We start from the raw sequence: 21,638 nt of genomic DNA, 5'->3' as shown, positions 1-21,638 counted from the left end.
TTAAATAAACAACTAAGTAAATCAATCAATCAATAAATAAACCAATAAATAAATAGAGCTTTTATGATTTACATGTTAGATGTTAAGCCGTTCACTGAAATGTCAAAATAATTATTAATGCTAATTTTATTTTTAATCAATTCTATACGTTTTACAATCCGTATTAAATGTACAATTGATATAGTAATTGTAATCATCTACATATTCAAATGTACGTATGAAATGCTTTATTTTAATAAAGTAAAATTAATCAGCATTAATTAATACAACAAAATAACAAATATTGTTAAATGTAAAGAATGTAATGACAATTAAAGATATACACATGTAAATTGGCCAAAATAATACAACAATTATATGACTTGATTGATATAAATGTTTGGTGTATAATTGGTGTAATCCGGTTGAAATTAGTATTATAAACATAAAAATACGTATAAAAAACACGCGGAAGTATCTTCACACGAAAGCAGAAGTAGTTGTGATATACTACTCTTGCTCTCGATATGTACTCTCGGCACAGCTGGTTCACGTGTTGTGAGATGCTTCTCTCGTTCTCGATATGTACTCTCGGCACAGCTGGTTCACGTTGCAGCGCAAGATGTTATTTACGATGAACACGACAGCCAGGCAGTGATGCGAACGCGTCCGTGGGCGATAAGGGAGCCATTACATTGTTACAATCTTGGATTTTAAAGCTCCACCTTGTTTGTTAGGATAGAAAAAACAAAACAAAGGTCGTCTACATTTCGTTCGTGCGCTTTAGGGGTGTTTTCATGGAGCGGAGAGACGCGGCGGAGGGTGTCAGGCTGCGGAGTCTGGACACCAGCTGAACCAACCGATCTTAGCGTGATGTTAGCATGCTAGCTGACGTGATGAAGCGCTGACTGTGATCTTGTTTGAACTGCTCGCCCGGGGCTCACATCATGGCGACCAGCGGCTGCGACCTGACGACGGGGATGGGGGAAATCATCCAGCTGAACGTGGGTGGGACGCGGTAAGTCCCATTCGCTGGGCACGATGTTCACCGTGGGGGTAATTTGAGAAACTGGAGTGTAAGATGAGATGTGCATGAATGGTGTTTGCACACATAATCGCATTGCATTTGTACTTTACAGCAGTAAAGTGCTGCTCTTCTTGGACCATGCTCATACATGCATGTCATCCCGCATTATCCACATCACTGCTGGTTGATATTAGTAATAACAACAACGTAACACTGTCACTTGTGTTGTGTAGGTTCAGCACCTCCCGACAGACCCTCATGTGGATCCCTGACTCTTTCTTTTCGAGGTAACAACATTAATTTGTCATTATTATTCTTTGGAAATGCAAGGAGATTGTGGGTTATGTGAGGACAAGCAGATGACGTCACCACACTCCCACAAAAAAAAAAAAAAAAAACACCCATCAGCTCAGTCAAGCGGTTGTATTATGGCAGAGAAGTAGACATGTTCCATTATCTCATCTTTGTCCCGCTTTATGCGTCACTTTTGGCCGCAATTGCTCTGCTGCTGGGAAGATGATGCAAAAAATAGTAATCAGTTACACCTATATATGATTTACAAATGCAATATAAACCCAACATGTTTTTTGGACCCCAAGCCGGTCTCAAATTACTTCATGTACTTTAGCTGGAAGTAAATTGCTGTAGACTTCAGGCAAGGAGCTATTACAAAAATGCTTGTTAAAAGTCTCTTCAGTGAAATACAACAATGCTGTTTTACATGTGCTCATTTGCCAGTGGTGTTAATGGGAAACATTTAAAAAAAAAATTGGGGCTGTTTTGCTTATCAGTGTTGAAGATATTTGTAAAAGTGCTGGTGCATAGAAATGGATACATGCTTGTGTTAACTGCTTGTGTGTGTGTGTGTGTGTGTGTGTGTGTGTGTGTGTGTGTGTGTGTGTGTGTGTGTGTGTGTGTGTGTGTGTGTGTGTGTGTGTGTGTTGCAGTCTGCTTAGTGGAAGAATATCCACTCTTCGGGATGAAACTGGAGCTGTAAGACAGACTTTCTTTATGCATTCAAAATGAGGACAGATCATTTTTCTTATGATGCAGCATACTGACAAAACTCAGAGTGCTTGATAATCAAAAACGTCCTTTGTGTGTAGATACCCCAAAACAAGTTTAAATTGTGTACAAAATGCTTAATATTCATATACTAATATAAATCAATTTCTCATTGTCCTTGTCTAGATATTTATTGACCGAGACCCCACAGCTTTTGCACCAATTTTAAACTTCCTCCGAACCAAAGAACTGGACCTGCGGTAAGACGGCTAATCAAACATTATGCTCACATGTCATCAAATTAATAAATCTACTTGTATATTTCTTCACAGCGGCGTTAACATCAGCGTTCTGCGGCATGAGGCTGAATTCTACGGCATAACTCCCTTGGGTAAGAAAGAAGAAGAAAAGTGTAGTAAACTGGCGCATTGTTTGTTGAGAGCTTTTCTGCAGTCGAAATGCTCTCATTGCATCATTTGTTAAAATGTTTACAACAGCCCAATAGAATTTGATTTATAATAAGTGAAGTTAGGACTCCAAGAGAGGACCTCTTTGATTGTTTTACTTCCCGTTTCACCGTCGGAACTTCCCATCATTGTCTTTGCACTTGAATAGAAGAGGTAACCTTTGTGGGCACTAATAAGGAACATGCCTACATGTCTCGACATTATATGATTGAAATCATCCTGTTTGTGTTTTACGGGGAGCCATTGTAGAGTTCAAATATACATAAATGAGAATATGGTGGAAAATAATTCAATGTTTCAATTCAAAAAGTGAAACTCGTATAGATTATGCACTTAGTGATTTTTTTTTTTTTTTTTTACATGAATTTGTTCTTAAAACTAGCTGGAATGAATTCAGGCAGTTATAGGAGCTCGTTACCGCACTTTTGCTAATCGCTCTTTGAGAGCTACTTAAACCTCCAAACTCACTATCTGACAACAATTACTTAAAAAGCAATGGTTTAATATTGAAATGAGGTCAGAATTAGCATTCAGAAAAGTACTTTACCTTTTGAACTGAACTACCTACTGAAAAAAAAGATCTCTTCTGTGATCTTCTGTATCTAGTAATGTGTTGTATAATGCTTGTACATGTAGTGCGACGCCTTCTGCTGTGTGAAGAACTGGACCGCTCATCATGTGGGAGCGTTCTCTTCCATGGTTACCTTCCACCTCCAGGTACAACCAACTTGAGCCTGTTTGAGAATATATTACAAAATGATACATCAGTGTTGTTCTCTCAGCTATCCCTGGACGCAAGCCAAGCTCCGCCTCTTCCTGTGATGAGCGTGCGTGTCCCAGTGGAGCGGCGGGATTCAGCTACGTCGGTGCTCCTCCTCATCCTCCCCTTCCCTGTTCACCAGGTTTAGAAGGAGCTCATAAACTTGGTGAGTGACTCAAACAAGGTTTGTTTACATGTGAGGCATATCACCTGGGCCTTTTTTCCTGTTCAGGACCAGACCCCCGCAAGGTGCTCATCATAGCGGGACATCACAACTGGATTGTAGCAGCGTACGCACACTTTGTCATCTGCTACAGGTAATTCTGCCACGGCAACACAAGTGTAACTCGTTCACTTCCACAGGCTGACAAAAATGTTCCCGACAGGATAAAGGAATCTACCGGATGGCAACAGGTGTTCTCCTCTCCTTGTCTTGACTGGACCATCGAACGCATCGCACTGAACGCCAAGGTGGTGGGCGGCCCGCACGGAGACAAGGACAAGATGGTGGCCGCCGCCTCCGAAAGCAGCATCATCCTCTGGAGCATCCAAGACGGAGGCAGCGGCAACGAGATTGGTAAATGAGTGGACAGCAGGAAATGAACGGTGCTCGAAAAGGGACTTACTTTGTGTTTTATTTGCCCCCACAAGGAGTGTTCAGCCTCGGTGTGCCGGTCGATGATCTCTTCTTTATCGGAAACCAGCTGGTGGCGACGAGCCACACGGGGAAGGTCGGAGTGTGGAATGCTGTAACGCAGCATTGGCAGGTATGTGGCGAAGAGATCTTTGTGTGCTGCTCACACATTGGACTTGTATGTGTCCTGGAAAGACAAATAAGGGCATGGGCACTCACATATTTGCTGTACAAACAGTGGTCCGCCGGCACCGGGGTGTCGTGGACCTGCACAATCTGGTTAAATGCAATTTAGCATTTTATTTTCTTTTACTTGTGATGTGGAATGACTTTTACTTCAAGACAATTATAGTTCGATTACTTGCTGCTCATGTCCCAGGTTCAAGATGTTGTTCCCATCACCAGCTGCGACACGGCCGGGTCCTTCCTGTTACTGGGCTGCAACAATGGCTCCATCTACTACATTGGTACACACATACATGTTATGTTTTCTTTGACAAGATGCCAACATCGTCTTCTGAACTGTGATACATAAATCTGTTTTCCTCCTTCTGCTAGACATGCAAAAGTTCCCACTGAGGATGAAAGACAACGATCTCCTGGTGACGGAGCTTTATCACGATCCCTCTAACGACGCTATCACCGCACTGTCTGTCTACCTCACGCCTAAAACCAGTCAGTCGTAAAGTATTACACTTGCGCGAAAAAAAAAAAAAAGAGTACTAGGTTGTTGTTTTTTTCAAAGCGCCCACAGTTTACAATGTCAAGAGATGTTCAATGTTTGTGAAAATTTCGAAGAACTGCACAAAGACTAGACAGGGTGAAACCATAGATACATTAAAGAGTTGATGGAATGCTCAAAGTAAATTTAAAAATACATGGGAAATGACAGCAAAGATATTTAGGTCAGTAAAAAAAAAGTTTTTTTTTTTTTTCTTCAGGTGTGAGTGGGAACTGGATCGAGATTGCTTACGGGACTAGCAGCGGTGCAGTGAGAGTCATCGTGCAGCATCCAGAGACGGTGGGCTCGGGCCCTCAGCTCTTCCAGACTTTCACTGTTCACAGGAGCCCCGTCACAAAAATCATGTTGTCTGAGAAACACCTGGTCTCAGGTGAGGTGGGGGCTACAATGGCATATATGAAAGATGAGGGTCACAGCTGTTACATCCTTTCTTGTTCATTCTCTACTGGCGGCAGTGTGCGCTGACAACAACCACGTTCGCACGTGGACGGTGACCCGCTTCCGAGGGATGATTTCCACCCAGCCCGGCTCCACGCCCTTGGCCTCTTTCAAAATACTTTCCCTGGAGGAAACGGAGAGCCACGGCAGCTACTGTTCAGGGAACGACATCGGTGATAACCAGCCTAGTGTCCTGAAGATTGGTGAAGTTATTATTTCCTTGAGTGAGACGCATTTTGCTCTCAGGTCCGTTTGGAGAGCGAGATGATCAACAAGTATTTATCCAGAAGGTTGTTCCCATCACCACCAAGCTCTTTGTGAGACTCTCATCCACTGGGAAAAGGTACGTCAATAAACACATGATATTAACATCTTAAGAAATTTTGAATATAGTAAGTACATTCTTATTTTTGTCGTATATAAATCAGGAGAAGTAATTAACTACACCGACTGGTAACTAGGTCACACTAAGACTGACCTGTGAGAGGCATGATGGCGCCACAGTGCATCAATATCTAATAGGACAAAAAAGAGTACTAAATAACTAGGAAAAGTTCTGGCTGTGCGATTAGTTGATTATTAAAATGTCTTGTTAAAGTGATTTATTTTTTCTTGTTTTGAACCTGATCTTTTTGTGTCAGAATCTGTGAAGTGCAGTCGGTGGACGGGACCACCATCTCTTGCTTTATGGTGCGGGAGTGCGAGGGTTCAAGCCGGATGGGCTCGCGACCTCGCCGCTATCTGTTCACCGGTCACGGCAATGGCAGCATCCAACTGTGGGACCTGACCACCGCCATGGACACTGCTAACAAAGGAGAGGAGAAGAAGAAAGTCGGCAAGTGTCACAACATTCTGTGGTGCTCGCTTTGCTGTGATGTCATGTGTGGCTCTCATACTTGCCAGCTGTAACACAGAGGCTCCTTGTGAAAAAACAAACTTTTCTTTGTCAAAAGTCTGACAACTGAAGACGTCTCTATTGCGTAGAAGTCGGCGGCCCCACAGAGGAGGAACTTCTGCAGCTGTTGGACCAGTGTGACCTGAGCACGTCCCGCTGCGCCACTCCAAACATTAGCCCTGCACCCTCGGTGCTGCACCAAACGCGCCTCAAAGAATTTTCCTCGAGGTAAAGATCACACCAAATAGAAAGCTGCCACCTTACAAACGGACACAACATCACCGGTCCGGTGTCGACTGTCATCCGTCAGTGTGCAGTCACAGGCTCCGGAAGCCATTCCTGAGACCCAGGTGACCTACGGAGCTGTGCGGCCGTACAGGGAGAGCCCCCTGCTGGCTCGGGCCAGAAGAACAGAATCCTTCCACAGCAACAGGTGAAAAACTTGACAATGCAAACACCTTGTTGATTTGAAAGCTTGTACGCCGCTTTAGCTCAAATTTGAATTATCCAAAATTGCTTTACCTCTGACTTTGTCCACAGAGACTTCCAGGACTTCAGCCTGAGTCGTGGCCTCCTGGACAGCACAGAGCAGAGTTCCAGTCAGCCCGCAGACATCCGCCGTTCCCTCTGTGATTTTGGGTCAGAGGAGAGCGAGAGGAGGCTGTCCGCCATGGAGCTGTGGACCTGCCGCAGCAACACTGCAAACGCTTTGACTGCTCCGGGCAGGACGAAGGCTGAAGGTGGGAGTCAGGAATCCCCCCGGCAGCCCCCGGACAGCCCCGTACCCGGAGAAGCTGATGTCAGACGAAAGGTACACTTGCAGCCTGAGGAGGGGGATGGCACAGGAGCTGCTCCAGATGGGGTGAAGGTGGAGGGAGGCGCGAAGAAGAGGGGAGTTTTGGAGGTGGGCTTTCTAGGGAGGAAGAGGGCACCCCCAGTCCCGCTCCTCTCCTCAGGATCCGAAGGCGGCGGCAGTGACTCATCCGCCACCGCTTCTCCTTCTCCCACCAAATTGACATCCTGCACCTCGCCGCGACACAGGAAGCTTACTGCTGAGTTGTCCAATCAGGACAGCAGCCTTTGACAGACTTCTCCCATGGTACAAAACTTGAGTTACAGTTTATCAATCCAGAATGCATTTACACTGCATGGCTCAGGTGACTAAACTAGGCTGAGATGTTTCCATTCATTTTTAAAATTGGAATTGGATGAATGGGAATTAAGCAGAGATTTAACAAGGGATTGAAGGTTGGCTCTTAATAGCTAGATATATGCAAGTACCTTAAATTAACGTACTGTTATGACTTTGCGTGCGAACGAGGATCGCTGTAGGAGCTCTAGTTAGCATGGATGTTTGCTAGTTAATTCCCACACTTCAAACTCCAACTAAAATTTACTGGAAACCTCTGAGATGTTTTTCCTTGAAACAACAAAAATAAACAGCTGCTTTAAATTTAAACAGTGGGTCATGGAGTGTATCCTCCAATAAATCAAACAAGCAAACTTAACACTTATGTATTTTTTTAATTATTGTATTATTTATGCGATGACTTGAAATGTCTGCCCTATAAGATAGTCTCAAGTCAATCAGTCAAAATTTGTCACTTGGACCTGCAGTGTAAATCCAACAAGGTAAAAAGCTTCAGCTTTCCTGTGAGCCCAAACTGGATGAGCCCATGTTGATGGAAACACCAACATATAGTAACAAACTGGAGTCAACGGTACAAGACATTCCCATTAAAGTGAATATTTAGATCAATGTAATAATCGTTAAAAGTATTGTACTAACAGTACAGTCAAATAAGAATTTGTAGTGTTTGACAGTCAGCTGTCAAGATGCACATCAGCAATGCGCACACAAAGAAAACGAGATGGTCATGTAGCAACAAGATTGCCAAGGTGTCTGCTTCTTGCTTCCTGTCTGCATTCACTTGTTTTATCACTCCTTTTTTCATGCTTCATTGCATTGAAAGGCACATACAGTACATTGAATGCACGTGCGAAGCATGCATCATTTAAAAAAAAAAATACACAGGAAAAAGTGTATTGTGACTCACAAGTTGATAAAACATTTTCAGAAAATTGAATACTAAAAAACGTTTGCTCCATTTTAACAATGCTACATTATTTTAACTAAGCTTTATTATTATTATGATTAATGTTTTTCACAGTGATGCCTGCCTCTGCAAGATTACCCAAATTATTTATATTTTTACAATCTCACAAGGATCCTACACTACATCACTTTATCATGTTTGCCTCATCTTGTGTGTGCCTTACGCAACTTGTTTTAATGCTTATCACTATCAGCCCGTTGCTTTAAAAGACAATGAGGCGTCACGACTTTAAATAAGTGATTGATATCAATTAGTCTTGTAAATAGTCGATTGTAACTGGAAACTGGCTTGGGGCGCGTCTTCACTCTAGTTAGCTGCATGTGAACCGTCGAGATGACGCGCCTGGTTTTCGCACGGTGTTTTAAATAAAGCCTGGCAACATACTGGAAAACAGACGAGGGTAAATACAAGGTCATGAAGTCAAGGGTCATGTGCGGCATCCTTGAAACGCACACTAAAAAACAAAGTCCTACCATGATGGATTCATACCTGTGATGTTTTGTCGTCCTTTATATTGTTGAGAATTATACACACACTATAGAACTGATGCTATTGGACCTGCCATTTGCACTATGAACACATACTTTTATTTTATATACAAGTATATACTAAATGTATCAATGTGTTAGCATTCAAGTTGCTCCTTGTTCGTGTTTACATGCTGAAATATACCTTGTGTGTGTTAAGATAATAAATCGTTGCTCCTGAAATGTTATATTGGAAGATTATTTCCACTTGCCTACAGCTGTGTCACCAAAGTGGACATTTGGACACTCCAATAAAAAATTATCATGCAGTTCATTTGTTTGGTCATTGGTTAAGAAGATTAGTGTGTCTTGTTCTATTCTCTGCTTGGCCCAATTTGAAGTAACGTTATATCATTTGTGTTTCAAAAAGAAATTCCTTACAGTGATTACTTTGTTAGCCTAATAGCAATATTGCTTTTGTATTGCTAACTTAGTGTTCCTAAATCAATTCCAAATCAAAAGATTTTTACTTGTTTTGCAAAGATGTTCAAAAATGACCTAATAACTACAATGCTATTAGGTAAACATTATTGATTGTAAAAGAAAAGATGTCAAGATCACAGATGAAGTTCAACTTTATGACAAAAATTGTTTTTAACGCAGCGTCACACAATCTGGGATTATTCTTTTATGTAAAAGCAAAGGCATCCAACACGACTGATTTAAGGTTGAGAGTAATGTAATAAAAAATGAAGTTTGATCAATTCAAAACTATTTATACATTCATGAAATTAGTATTATTATTGTGTATTTATTCTAAAAACAATTTCAATGTACCTTATTTAAGGTTATTGTCATTTATTTATGACTGAAAAAAACTGGGTGAATAATAAAAAGTAGTGAAAATAAAAACGGATTCAATAAAATATATTACAATTTATAAATGTCTTAGAAATAAATATAAACGTAAATAAATGACTACATAATGACAATACAGACTGATCAATACATTGTATTTTTTTCCCCCCCAATCAAGAGTCCCCACTAATTCTGAACGACTTTTGTTGGAAGACAGGCAGTGCCCAAAGGTGTTTACTACATCTCAGAGTACACTGTGGCAGTACACAGTTTACCAACAACCCCACCCCCCAAAAATCAAATCAGCTGAATTTCTCCATGAACTTGTGGGGAGTGGGGGGGGGGGGGGGTGTCTTCATTTCACTAACCTCCTCGTTCAGACAGTCTCCTCTTTTGAGACGGTGTGTGTCGTCACAATGATTTATGACTTTAATAAAACAGTGTGTGTGCATGTTAGTGTGTGTGTGTGCATGTGTGTGTGTGTGTGTGTGGCTCAGGGCCACATTGTCCTTTACAATCACTCCACACGCTCTCATTTCACCACCTCTCTCTCCTCCCTCTGTGGCTGACAGTAGCTGCGAAAATGTCCATGAATGTGTGTGTGAGTGTGTGTGTGTGTGTGTGTGTGTGTGCCCTTGACTGTCGACCTTGAGTGAGGCCGTCGTTCTCACTGCCACTTTTCTTCATTTTCCAACTTGCCTTGATGCTCCCTGAAGGGACGTAGGGGCAAAAAGTAAATTAACGCTGCGTCTTTTCGTATAGTGAGGCAGGCCCCTGTGTGTGTGTTTGTGCACGTGTGTGTACGGTGTACATGTGAACTAAGACGTTGCTTGGCGAACTCAGCAGAAAACATACTTAGTGTGATTTGGGGGGGAAAAAAAAAGTTGCAGGTTTGGTCGCCTGGAAAGAGATGAAAGCGATCATTTCTACTGCTATACTAGTAGACTGTGTTAATTTATTTGCTGTAGTTTAGATTATTCCTAAAGTTTGTCCTTGATCCCCATTACTTAAATGCCCTCAAACATTTTAAAATGATGGCTAAAACATTAAAGTGACACGACAAACTTTTTAAAAATCAATAAATGTAGCTTTAATCTTTATATTAAATCAATTTAATATCAAGAGTGTGGAAAATTGAAGATTTAAACTAAGCAATTACGTTATTCACATTTTTATAAACAACATACGTAAGATACTATAAAATATGAAATAAAACAAAATATGAATCATAAATAAAAATGTAACATTGAAATAACCTGTGAAATATATAATTAATTTTTTTTTGCTCACTACTATCCTGGAGAAGACTTGTTTTTGTATTTCCTTTTGTGTGTGTGGATTACATAAAAAGAAAAAAAAAAGGGCAGAGTGTGTGTTGGCCACATCGCTTATATTTGATTTCATCTAACATTATTAATTTACAGCAAACATAAATAATATTGCCACAGTAACAAAAAAACAACAACAATGTCATAATACATTAGGCTTCAGTTTTGTCCAGAACAATAAGTCATCTAATAAATACTGGAGTCTCACATACACCATATAACAAGCACCACAGCTAAGTTCTAACTGCACCGTATGCTCCACTCAAGACTAAACTCGCACAAAACCTGTGCATAATCAAAATGACCTCACTTGAGTTAAATGAAAACAGCAGTTCATCTCAGAAATAGTTGGCATTCAAAAAGTAACATAAACAAGGCCTTAGAAGTCATCTACGGGGGGACTGGTGAGTCTTTAAATGAGGCACAGTAACTTGAAGAAGCAGCTAACAGCAAGAAAATCAACTACAACTACACAAAAAAATGTGAGGCTAAATTAGAGCTGTTTTCTTGTGTTTTCTTTTCAACCATGAATGAACATTGTGATACCTGATTGGGTGCAGTGTCCTTAAAGATGAGTGTCAGTGAAAGTGGCACGCTCCTTTCTCACACAACTTAAAGACTTGATGGTATCCGCAAAGTCTTCCTCCATGTACTGAAACAACAACATGAAACTTTTTCACCATTAATATACACTAAGAGTTGTTCAACTCAATTGAAAAAAAAAAAAAAATAAGATTTATACAGTAGTGAGAGGACATCAAGCTGTAGTTGTCATCTCACCAGTGCCGGTGGTCCCAGAGGGTTGTCCCAGCAGCCATCTTCCGTCACCAGAGCTTTCCTGTCAATCAGCTGGCTCAGGCTGTGGTGCAAGGGATGATGGGAGTAGGCCTGGCTTAGGTCCGATTGCCTGGGGACCCTCAGGACGGACATGGGGTTGAATGCTGAGCCACCGCCCACTATCTTGGTGTCGGACAGGCCCTGAAACGTACATTTGGATTTGATTTAAAGCAGTGGTTTCTCAACATGGGGAAATGTCAAGGCACACCACCGAACAAAAACATCACAAAAAGTAATATTGTCTAGTTGACACACACAGCATGGACACACACACTCACGCGTGAAGACAGCATGCTCGCTCAGTACCTCAGTATACACAGTGTAGCTTTTAAGTGTTACGTTGTTGATCTCAACACAGTCTGCTACAGTGTCAAACTGCAGGGGGGAGGGAAACAATAAAGTGGACATTTAGGGTTAGCCCACAGTGGGAAGAAAAGTCTTACTGTGAGGCGATCGGGATGAAGCACAGAGCCGGAAAGATGTTTAGAGCACAAGTCGGGATAAGGCCTCTGAGGGACGAACAAAGAAGGAGGTCAGAAGAGGAGAAAGATGGAGGAGGTGAAGAGGAAGAGGTGTTTGAATTCAATGAATGATACAAAAAGGAAATGACGGAGACAACGTAGGTAACCATGAATAATATGCCGTCAACAGATCCGAAAAGAGATTTTTTTTTTTTTTTACATAACACTGAACATGAATCACCCATAATAAACTAAACAGCTAAACAGAGTTTTCTTTACATTACATTTAGACTGGATGGACATATTATTAGTCTCATTACAGGTAATTTTTTTATTAATGTAATGCAATTCAATTCCAAACATTTTAATTTCTAAATTCAACCACATTGCCTTCTTGAGAGGGGTAGTTGGTTTTCAGCTCCCACTAGTGGCGATAAAGTAAATTGGGTGGACAAAAAAATTGCCATTCCAACGTGCAAAAGTTGCAATATAACCAAGTATCTAAATAATTCAATTTAAAAATGCTATATCATTTACAATAAATAAAAATTCCTTCTCTATCTCTTACTGGCTCACTGTCTCGCTCGCTCATTCACTCACCGTGTATGTCTCTCCTCCCGCCTTCCTGCTCTTCTGAAGCATGACCAGAGGAGGGCGATCTCTGGCTGATGGATTCTTCCTCAGAGCTCTGGGAATGATGGGGGGGAAAACATTCAACCTCTATCTACCCATCGATCTATCTATTATGCTTTGTATCGAGACTGATTGGGTTAGAGTGGTGGTGAGAATACCTTTGCAGCAGAAGGCCCGACAGGATGGCCAGCACGAAGAGCCCTAGCAGCGCCAAAAGCAAAATGAACCACAGCTCAGAATAGAGTGGTGCTGCTGGCATGCTTGCTCCCTCTTTACTTGCGTCCTCTGGATCAACAGGACCTGTGGGTAGAATGCCAGAATATTTGGACAGAAGTATCGGGACAACTGGGCAATTATCAAAACTATTTTGTCATTATTTCATATTCTCTTTTAATACAATGTCAAAGTGTGTGTGCGTGTTTGTGTGTGTGCGCTACCCAGGCCTGAAGCGGGGCTGTATCTGACAGTGGGAGTGGTGGCACTGCCACTATCTGTGGTACAAGTCACCTGAAATGACAGCGCTGCGGAGGACATGGGGAGAAAGACAATGTCGTTTGAGAATCTGAGTGGATAAAGCTGTTTTTTACAGGTTTGAGGAATGACACACAAGGTGGGACGAATCCTCCTTGTGAAAACAGAAGCGAAAACACAACCCTGTCCATCCGAAAGGAATGCTCGTGTTTTGAGTGACTCTTTTTGGCGGCAAGGTTAAAAGGTAAAGCGTAAAAGCATATTTCATGTGCAAGGATTGAAGGACCAGGAATCAAACCAAGAACCTCAGGAATGCGAGGCAAAGTTGTTAAAGTGCCCTCACTTTTCTGTGACTTGCGTGGAACATGAAGGTAGCTGTGGAAGCCGCTGTAGATCCTGAGCTTGCTCTCCGTCACCGTATACTCCCTCAGGTAGTCGTTCAGGGAGAAGGAGCCGGTCCAGTCAAGCCAAATGACCGTCAGGTTGCTGCCCACCGACAGCGGTGACACATACTGAGGAGCTATGAAGAGAGAAACATGTCACACTTGCATTTACACTAACTGAATGAATGGAAGAGGTGGAACGAGAGAGTGCAGAGACGTGACAAACCTTCACTGAGGGTAACGACAGTGGTCCAGTTGGAGGCGGTGCTGCCCATGTTGTTAGAGCAGGCTACTCGAAGCTCATAGGCGGAATATGGCTGAAGACCTGCACATATGTATATCATTAGATAATACATAGAAAATCAAAACTTATATTGGAGTTGACTGCAGAGTCCAAACGTTGTGTATTTTTTAGCATTTTTTACATTGTAACTTCAAACCTGTCACATTGTAGCTCCGCCTCTTGCCAAAGAACGTGATGTCTGCTGGGCCAGTGACACAAGGTTGGCTCACAGGCTGGGGGGGTTGCGGGCAGGCTGTTCTACGGTGAAGCTCACAACTGCATACGAGGACCCCAAGCGGAGCGACGGACAGTGAGATAACATCATCGCTACGACCCCTGAGCCGTAACTTCCCTTCATAGTACAGTTGACGTTCTCCCCCCCTCACCTCTCGATGATTCCGTTGGGTTCCAGAGGCTCAAACCAGGCAAGTTGAGCAGAGCGTGAGGTCAGCGTAACGGGACGGGGAGGGGGTTGGCGAGCCGGGGGTGCGGCTAGGGTGCGCAGCTCAACCACAGGTCCCTGGCTACAGCACTACAGTCACAGGCGTTTGTCAATTTCACTTTACTCTTGACATTTGAGTAAAAAAAAAAATCACTCATACTTGAGTTCTTTTAGGGTATTTTGGTTTTAAAGGTCTGACTTTCTTGTTTCATTACCTGATAACAGGTGCAGGCCTCCACTCCGACCCTGTACTGTGTGTAAGGCAGTAAACCATGAAGTGTATGTTGATGGGATGTTCCCTCTGAGAGCTGTGGAAAAAAGGCAGAATGGAGTTTGTGTTCATACCACTTTAGGGTTTCAAACTGCTGAGCAAGTAAGTAGAGGGGAGAGAGCAGTCTATTCTTTACCAGAGTGACGTGGTCGTTACGGTCCAGTGAGAACACGCGGTAAAGGCTGACGACGCCATTGGGCCGGGCCGGAGGACGCATTTCCACCAAGGCCGTGGTTGCCGAGACGTGTCGTAAACTAGGCGGAGCGACCCCCTCGGGCGGGGCGGGGCCGGTTCTCCCGTTGACCCACAGACTAGATGAACGGCCGGCCGAGTTCACTGCCCACAGCTGCCGGTCAACAACACACATTAGAATTTCAGACGCATGTTACCGGCTCTTAATCAAAGTGTCTCTTAATTAGGCGACATGCAACAGGATATAAGTCAATGTATCGGATCATCCATCAAAACTAGCATCGGGCGTGAGAGCGAAACCTTTTCACCATGCGAGCCATCGCTAACATATCTGCATGACAATTACTTTTCACCTTCATCAAGGAGTTAGACACACACACACACACCCACGCACTCGCACACACACGCACACACACACACACACACACACACACACACGCACACACACACACGCACACACACACACGCACACACACACACACACACACACACACACACACACACACACACACACACACACACACGCACACACGCACACACGCACACACGCACACACACACACACTAATCTTATTTGTGTGCTTGTGTTGGCCACAATTAGTGGGTGTAAACAGCGCAGGGTCACGCAGGTTGGAGATTTGCATGTGTAAGTCATCTGTAGCCTGTCAGAAGTAGTGCGGCAGGCAGATGGATGGGTCTGAGCTGAGTTGTTTAAAGTGTGTATGTGTGCATGTGAATTGTTTGTGGCCAGAAACGGCGAGGTCCGCGTGTGTATGTGTGCGCGCAACATGTTAAGAGTCGAATTAACCTCAATAATAGTCAATTAGGGTGTGATCAATCAGAGTGATTGATCTAAGTGACAGCACAGATGGACTGAGAAGTGAGAGGAAGAGAAGGCAGGAGGATGGAAAGACTAGAAATGAGGGGGGAAGAGTGGCCAAAATATTTTTGAACAAAGAGAACACAGAATTAAAACCAATACATAAGATTAGTATTACTATTAGTAGGGAAACAAGTTGCGTCTTTACACGTGCTTGTTTTTTTTTCCATTGCAGTATAACACAAAGATTATTTATGAGATATACTTATGGCAAATAGAAATAAAAACAAACATTTTAAATACACTTCAATTTATTTTGATTGCTTAACATGAGCAACAGCAGCAAATAAACGTAAATTCACTGAAATCACCCGAGCTATTACGTAGTGGTCAAACAGTATAATTGCAGACAGGCATTAACCTTGGAATCTGATATAAACTCAAAATGAGACACATTTGGTTATGAACGCCCAGTTGGGATATTGTAGTGAATATAAAACGCAATAAAATATAAATTGGGATCTTGTGTATTGTGCGATTGTGCTCCCAGGTTCTCCATAAGGATCCACTCCATTAAAGTGTGTGCACTCTTAACTGGGCTCATTTCATGTCCGTTATCAAGGCCCTAATCGGATTTATTCAGATGTTAATGCACCTTTTCTGATAAATATTATAAACATGAAATAACACTTAAACTGATGACTAATGTTGTACTTGGCACTGTTAGAAAGGTTTTACGTAAAAAAAATAGAGGTTATTACTATTTTGATTGTAAAATGTTTTTTAAAAAGTTGAGAATTTCTAAGTTTTTATGTCATTTAAAAGTACAATTTTACTTTTGAAATATAAGTACAACAGTTATCTTGGGTTGGATGTAAGCATGACAACATCTAGGTAGGCCTACTACTCTCTATTTGGGACAATGCTTAGAATATTGTGAGTTTCTTAACATCTGCACTTTTGTGTATAGAATTTGGTCACTCATTGACGGTTGATCCATGACATAACTTCACTGTTCTTTTCAATAAACTTGTGTCTTAAAACAACTGATCTAGTTTGCCCAGCAACAACAATGCTCTGAGGTAGGCAGCAACGCTGTTAAAATGTCTTGCGTTGCAAGAAGTGATTAAAAAGTTGCTGTCACGCAGACGAAACGGCGATGAAAAAAACTTGCAACCCGGAGCGGGCTAGATCACATTCACCTTGATCCATCTCGTGGTCCTTAAATCATAAACAGACTTGTTACTGCGTCCACTCCTCTCTTGTACTCTCTCCTCCTATTGGGCCACCATTTGGCTTGTTAGACACAAAATAAAAATACACTCCGTTTGCCGCCATGGCAACAAAGGACTACGGGGAACTTCCCGGCTGAGTTTGAGTGCTTTTATTGGCCCGTTGGACCACAGGCGGCGTGGGAGTGCTCTGATAGGCCGACGGACGACTTGGCGGGTGCATCCAGTTGGGGTGAAGGGGCTAAGTTGTGTGAAAGTGGGCAGTAATTAAAACGACGCATAAAGCTGTCAATAGGAGCTTATGACCCAGTGTAATTAGCCTAATATGATTTCTCTCTCTGGCAGGGCTAAACTGAGCTGACGTATCGTCCTTGTGTACGCCTGAAACACCAAGACCGAGACGGTAACCGCCAGTAAACACGGCGACGTTGAAGTGGCTCCAATATTGCGATAGCGATGATTTCTCGCTGAGTGCCAATGAAGAAATGTGACAAATGTGGAAAAAGAGATTTATCATTTGTTTAACTTTATGGTGTGACTCTGACACACTCACGTGGGGCACCTCTGGGTGCCCATGTGACCGTGGACAACACAAACATAGCGACACCTCGTCCCCACTGTCGGAAAATCCCCAGGGGACATGTAGCGGTCACCATTAAAAGGTCTTTCCAATACAAGCACTGTTACCAAGGGGACTAACGGCTAATTCGATTGGCTGGCCGGTAATCAGGAAGTGGGGTGCTCTGAGGGCGGCGTGATTAATAGCGCTGTTGCCCGCCCGTCATCTCCCAGAGCTCCTCCTTCCTCCTGTCATAAATTAAGACCCTCGTAAATAAAAACAGCACCGCAATCAGGCAAACTCAATCAATTACGCAGGTTCTCTGGCCTCGGTTCGTACATCTGACAGGCGGGGATGCTAATGTTATTGTTGCTTCCAAAGGGCTTGCCTGTCAATTAACATATCAACGCGGAGCACAACAGGACGAATATGGAGCCTTCTATTTACCACCTGTCTGAATACATGGCTCCTGCATGTGCGGGGATCAACATTTGCCAACGAAAAACCAAACTACAATATCACAAAGAGAAGAAACAGGTACAAAAATAAAGTGTGGTCATAAAGTTCGATATACCTGGTACTCATAAGCAGTAAATGGCAGGAGCCCCTCATCCTTGCAGCTTGTGGATGAAGAATTGTAGACTAGAGTCGCCACGTCATTTCCACGGCTATCGGCGGTGAGCTCCAGTCTGCGGTACAACTCGTAACGTGGGCTCCTCCCATTTGGTTGAGCTGGAGGGGACCAGGTAAGCAGGAAGGTGGTCTGGAGGCCAGTGTGGGGGTCGGCTTGCAGGTCTAACAGTGGCGCAGTCTGTCCGGTTGGGGGAGCCTCTGGCGTGAGAATGGATGCCCAGTCGCTGGAGGAGCAGCCCAGCTCCGTGCATGCCTCCACCCTCACCTCATACCTGCAACGTTATTCAACATGGAGTCATTTATGTGGAGTTGATGGGCACTCGCGCTACTAATTGAAGATATTTATAATTGTGGTTTGAGGTGTTTGTACAAGTCAAGACTGGATAAGGTAACCAGAATAATAGAAACATCTGATACAGTTTTGTTGTGCAGCACTGCGAACTACAACAATGACACGTTTGGTTGAGCCTAATATTGTGGTCAGTGAGTGTATATTGCAACATTAAATACCAAATTTTATTGGGGAATGGCTATAAAATCCAACAAAACTAGGAAGGTGTTTTAATTTTAGCTTGATTCAGCAGTTCTGTATGCTCCACATACTATTTTGCATGAGTAATTTCAATTTGGGATCCAATATCGTGAAGGGCATTCTGGTCCATGGAATTTTCAGTGTAATTTTGTTATACTGTGGGGAGTGATAACCAAAGCAACTAAAGCGTTAGAGCTGTTGTAGAGAAATGCAAGACAGCAGGATTAAAAAAAAAAAAAAGCTTAAAAGACACACATCATGTGTGAAGTTCATTTGGAATTACCCAATAAACTTAGTTCCCTAACGGTATATTGATAAAATAGGAAACAATTGCACAAAAACCTGCGGTAGGGAGCGAGCCCCCGCAGAGTGGTGAGTCTCTCGGAGAAGACGTTGTCCTTTGGAGTGTACACGGTGTTATTCCCACCGAGCAGGACGGACTCCCTGTGATATATCGTGTAACTAATAATATCTCCATGAGGACGGGCGGGAATATTCCACTCCACTTTCACCTAGACAGGACACAGAAAACACAGGTCAACACTTTTAAACAGAAAGATAAGCTCATTGGCGTCAGTGTGTTTGGGTTAACCTGATTGGGCCCCAGAGGTGACAGCAAGGGGGGCCCGACACCCGAAGGGGCAGCTGGGTGAGTCTTGGCTGAGGCTTCAGCGCTACTCACAGCTCCTCGGCTATTGTTGGCCCTGACAAAGTAGCTGTACTCCACATTGGGCACAAGAGTGAAGTCGTGGTAATGAGTCTCCGGGCCCACGTAGATTACTTGGCCATCTCTGCGGAGTTCGTAGCCTGTGATGATGCCATTGGGATTCTGTGGTGGTACCCAGCTTACTTCTACTGACTCGGGACCGGTGACCTTCAGTGGAAAAGTTACAGGTCGCATTGAAAACGGTTTCCAATGGCCTTCACAATGTTCTGCTAATTGTCAAAGAACAACGGGCTGGATATCTGCCTAAACATCATGATTCTTGATAAATAGCTGCATCAGCCAACTGTTGATTACATATGCTAATGTACCTTTAGAGTGGGGACGTGCATGACCAAAGGAGGAGCCTCCTCTGTAACTTTGGATGTTTTTGCGCTGGCCGTGCATCCACCGCTGGTACACGCCAGCAGTACAAGCTGGTAGGGCGTGTGAGGATGAAGGTCTACCAGCGCGGTCTTCAGCTCGCTACCTCGATAAGCTTCTTCATTGTTCACCTCGAGTATGTATTCGGTCACCTCCCCATTCTGGGTGGGTGGTGGAGTCCAGGAAATGTCCATACTGCTGGATGTAATGGAGTTCACTGTGGGAGCCTCCACGGTTGTGGGGGGAGCCTCTAATGTTGTAATGTTGGTGGGAGGGCTTGTGATGCAGCCCTCAGATGTGCACGCTGTGATTGAATAACTGGAGGAGAGTGAAAAAGAAACATTTTGATAGCTTGATTTGGTTATTGTAGTCAATAGCAGGCTGTTCATTTTACAGGCACGATTTTAACATAGGCCCAAAAAGTCCTCCAAAATTGTCAACATTGAATTATGGACTAAAAATTACATTCAAAATGTATTAATAGTCAGTCTGATATTGACAATTGATGATTGTACTTCAGAGAAAAGGGAAAGAGTGTTTTTATTTGTTTCATTTCTGACATATGCAGATCTTACGCTTCTGACCTCTGCATGACCTCTGGTCCTTACTGTGTTTAGCGTGTATTTTCATTCTTATGCTGTTTTAATCTCTCATTTTGAACAAGCCTTACCTATATCTCGCAAAAGGAAGAAGATCCTCGTCGGTGTAGCTGAGCACGGTTGGGTCAAAACTAAAGGAGAAGCTGATATTATTCCTCTGGATCCTGTAAGACTGGAGCACGCCGTTGGGTTCCAGAGGAGGCGCCCATGACACCACCAATTCACTGGGTCGGCCCTGAAGGTGAGTCACGGTCGGCGGGGCAAGGCCGCGAGGCGGGGCCTGCCTGGTCGTTACCGTTACCCAGGAACTCTGAGTGTGGCCGGCGGGGTTGTGAGAACGTACGGCGAACTCGTACCGAGTCCAAGGACGCAACCCGAACAATGTGTAGGAGAAAGTGTGGTTTTCTTGTGGGGATGATTCTCGGAACAGCACCTGGGTGATTGACAATGATAGCAAATGATATCTTAGTCAAGGAAATAAAAATCAAGGAGGAGGAACCATTCCACGTACTTTTTCTCTGTTAGCATCCTCTTCTCTGCTTCTCCCCCTCCCCACCTGATCGGCACTTCTTCCCAGTAAGTGGTATTCGTTGATTGGCCCATTGGGCTGAGCAGGACCTTCCCAGGTGAGCCACACGTGGTCTGAACCCACAGAAAGGGGCGCAGGCGGGGGCTGCGAGGCGGGTGGAGCTGCAGCAGTAGTGACATGCTGAGGTAGGCTACGTGTGCACCCTGCTGACGTGCAAGCTTCGAGAGTCAGAGTGTACGTCGTCCAAGGCTCCAAGCGGCGAAACAGGAAACTGCGTGAGAGCCCACTGAACTCCAGGTTGCCCTCGCTGTACAAATTGTACATCTGATGGAGAAGAGGAAGCGGTAAGGTTTACTTGTCTCGTTAGCATGTCTGGATATTGAGCAGCATATACCGTGATGACTCCATTTGGAGAACTTGGTGGATCCCAGTTGAGCAGCAATGACCTGCCCTGCTCTTTCTGCTCCACACTGAAGTTAGCCAGTCCAGCAGGAGTAGCCTCCAGGGTCCTCGCGCCAACCCATTGACTTGACACACTGCCTGAAGGAGTTCAAAATAAACATTAAAAAAAGTGAATCAGATGTTTGTAAAGATTTTAAACTCATTGGTCACAATCCAACCTGCTTCATTTACAGCTTCCACTTGTAGACTATATTCGCTGTCAGGCTCAAGGCCAAAAATGGTTGCTTCGAGGACTAAACCCTGAAGATGAAAAAGGAAAAAAAGAGTAAGCAGACTGTCATAGTCACGCAAACAAAGCGTAAATATTTTCCCACAACAAGGAAAGACTGGAACAATGACAAGCTAAAATAATGTGTCATGGGGATTTGCGATATCAACATTACAGCATACTGAACGAGTAGGAAGCGGCAACGACAGACTGGCAGACGGTCGTCCCTTAAGGCTGCCTTCAAAGCCTGCTGAGTGTTTGTATCACACGTGCATCCTTTCATAGCTC

General features: G+C 43.5%; 2 protein-coding genes and 1 long non-coding RNA gene across 8 annotated transcripts in view; 1 reads left to right on the top strand and 2 right to left on the bottom strand.

Moving 5' to 3' along the window:
- Nucleotides 1-541: 541 nt before the first annotated feature.
- Nucleotides 542-8,860, top strand: kctd3 (potassium channel tetramerization domain containing 3). Its single transcript, XM_049719093.2, has 19 exons — nt 542-997; nt 1,240-1,293; nt 1,954-1,999; nt 2,198-2,271; nt 2,344-2,402; nt 3,115-3,195; nt 3,261-3,404; nt 3,471-3,555; nt 3,625-3,815; nt 3,890-4,005; nt 4,252-4,339; nt 4,431-4,547; nt 4,814-4,984; nt 5,070-5,225; nt 5,299-5,395; nt 5,694-5,887; nt 6,037-6,175; nt 6,258-6,380; nt 6,488-8,860. The coding sequence occupies exons 1-19, from the start codon at nt 927-929 to the stop codon at nt 7,029-7,031; spliced, it is 2,550 nt and encodes an 849-aa protein (XP_049575050.1). The 5' UTR covers nt 542-926; the 3' UTR covers nt 7,032-8,860.
- Nucleotides 3,225-4,344, bottom strand: LOC137840238 (uncharacterized). The gene is made up of 4 exons (XR_011086748.1): nt 4,234-4,344; nt 3,640-4,059; nt 3,449-3,561; nt 3,225-3,369 (listed from the first exon to the last, which is right to left on the bottom strand). It is a non-coding gene; the product is annotated as an uncharacterized lncRNA (long non-coding RNA).
- The window catches only part of ush2a (Usher syndrome 2A (autosomal recessive, mild)), a 116,673-nt gene continuing 103,502 nt past the window's right edge, over nt 8,468-21,638 (bottom strand). For 2 of the 6 annotated variants that reach the window (XM_049719092.1, XM_049719090.1), the window contains 20 exons: nt 21,301-21,382; nt 21,075-21,220; nt 20,663-21,004; nt 20,223-20,584; nt 19,501-19,870; nt 19,058-19,339; nt 18,808-18,977; nt 17,875-18,205; nt 14,635-14,844; nt 14,443-14,535; nt 14,172-14,317; nt 13,943-14,061; nt 13,729-13,827; nt 13,463-13,639; nt 13,086-13,169; nt 12,807-12,948; nt 12,616-12,703; nt 11,998-12,063; nt 11,498-11,695; nt 10,761-11,369 (listed from right to left, as the gene is read on the bottom strand). In XM_049719092.1, the coding sequence (XP_049575049.1) occupies nt 11,283-11,369; nt 11,498-11,695; nt 11,998-12,063; nt 12,616-12,703; nt 12,807-12,948; nt 13,086-13,169; nt 13,463-13,639; nt 13,729-13,827; nt 13,943-14,061; nt 14,172-14,317; nt 14,443-14,535; nt 14,635-14,844; nt 17,875-18,205; nt 18,808-18,977; nt 19,058-19,339; nt 19,501-19,870; nt 20,223-20,584; nt 20,663-21,004; nt 21,075-21,220; nt 21,301-21,382 (3,594 nt within the window). In that variant the 3' untranslated portion in view covers nt 10,761-11,282. Of the gene's footprint in view, nt 10,100-10,760; nt 11,370-11,497; nt 11,696-11,860; nt 11,930-11,997; nt 12,064-12,615; nt 12,704-12,806; nt 12,949-13,085; nt 13,170-13,462; nt 13,640-13,728; nt 13,828-13,942; nt 14,062-14,171; nt 14,318-14,442; nt 14,536-14,634; nt 14,845-17,874; nt 18,206-18,807; nt 18,978-19,057; nt 19,340-19,500; nt 19,871-20,222; nt 20,585-20,662; nt 21,005-21,074; nt 21,221-21,300; nt 21,383-21,638 lie in introns of those variants that run through there. The other 4 variants (XM_068650491.1, XM_068650492.1, XM_049719089.2 and 1 more) reach the window with 3 other exon arrangements.

Source organism: Syngnathus scovelli, chromosome 4, assembly GCF_024217435.2.
Source record: "Syngnathus scovelli strain Florida chromosome 4, RoL_Ssco_1.2, whole genome shotgun sequence".
In the NCBI taxonomy this organism is placed as follows: domain Eukaryota; kingdom Metazoa; phylum Chordata; class Actinopteri; order Syngnathiformes; family Syngnathidae; genus Syngnathus; species Syngnathus scovelli.
Note: the sequence above shows the minus strand (reverse complement) of the source record. Positions and strands in the feature narration are given on the sequence as shown.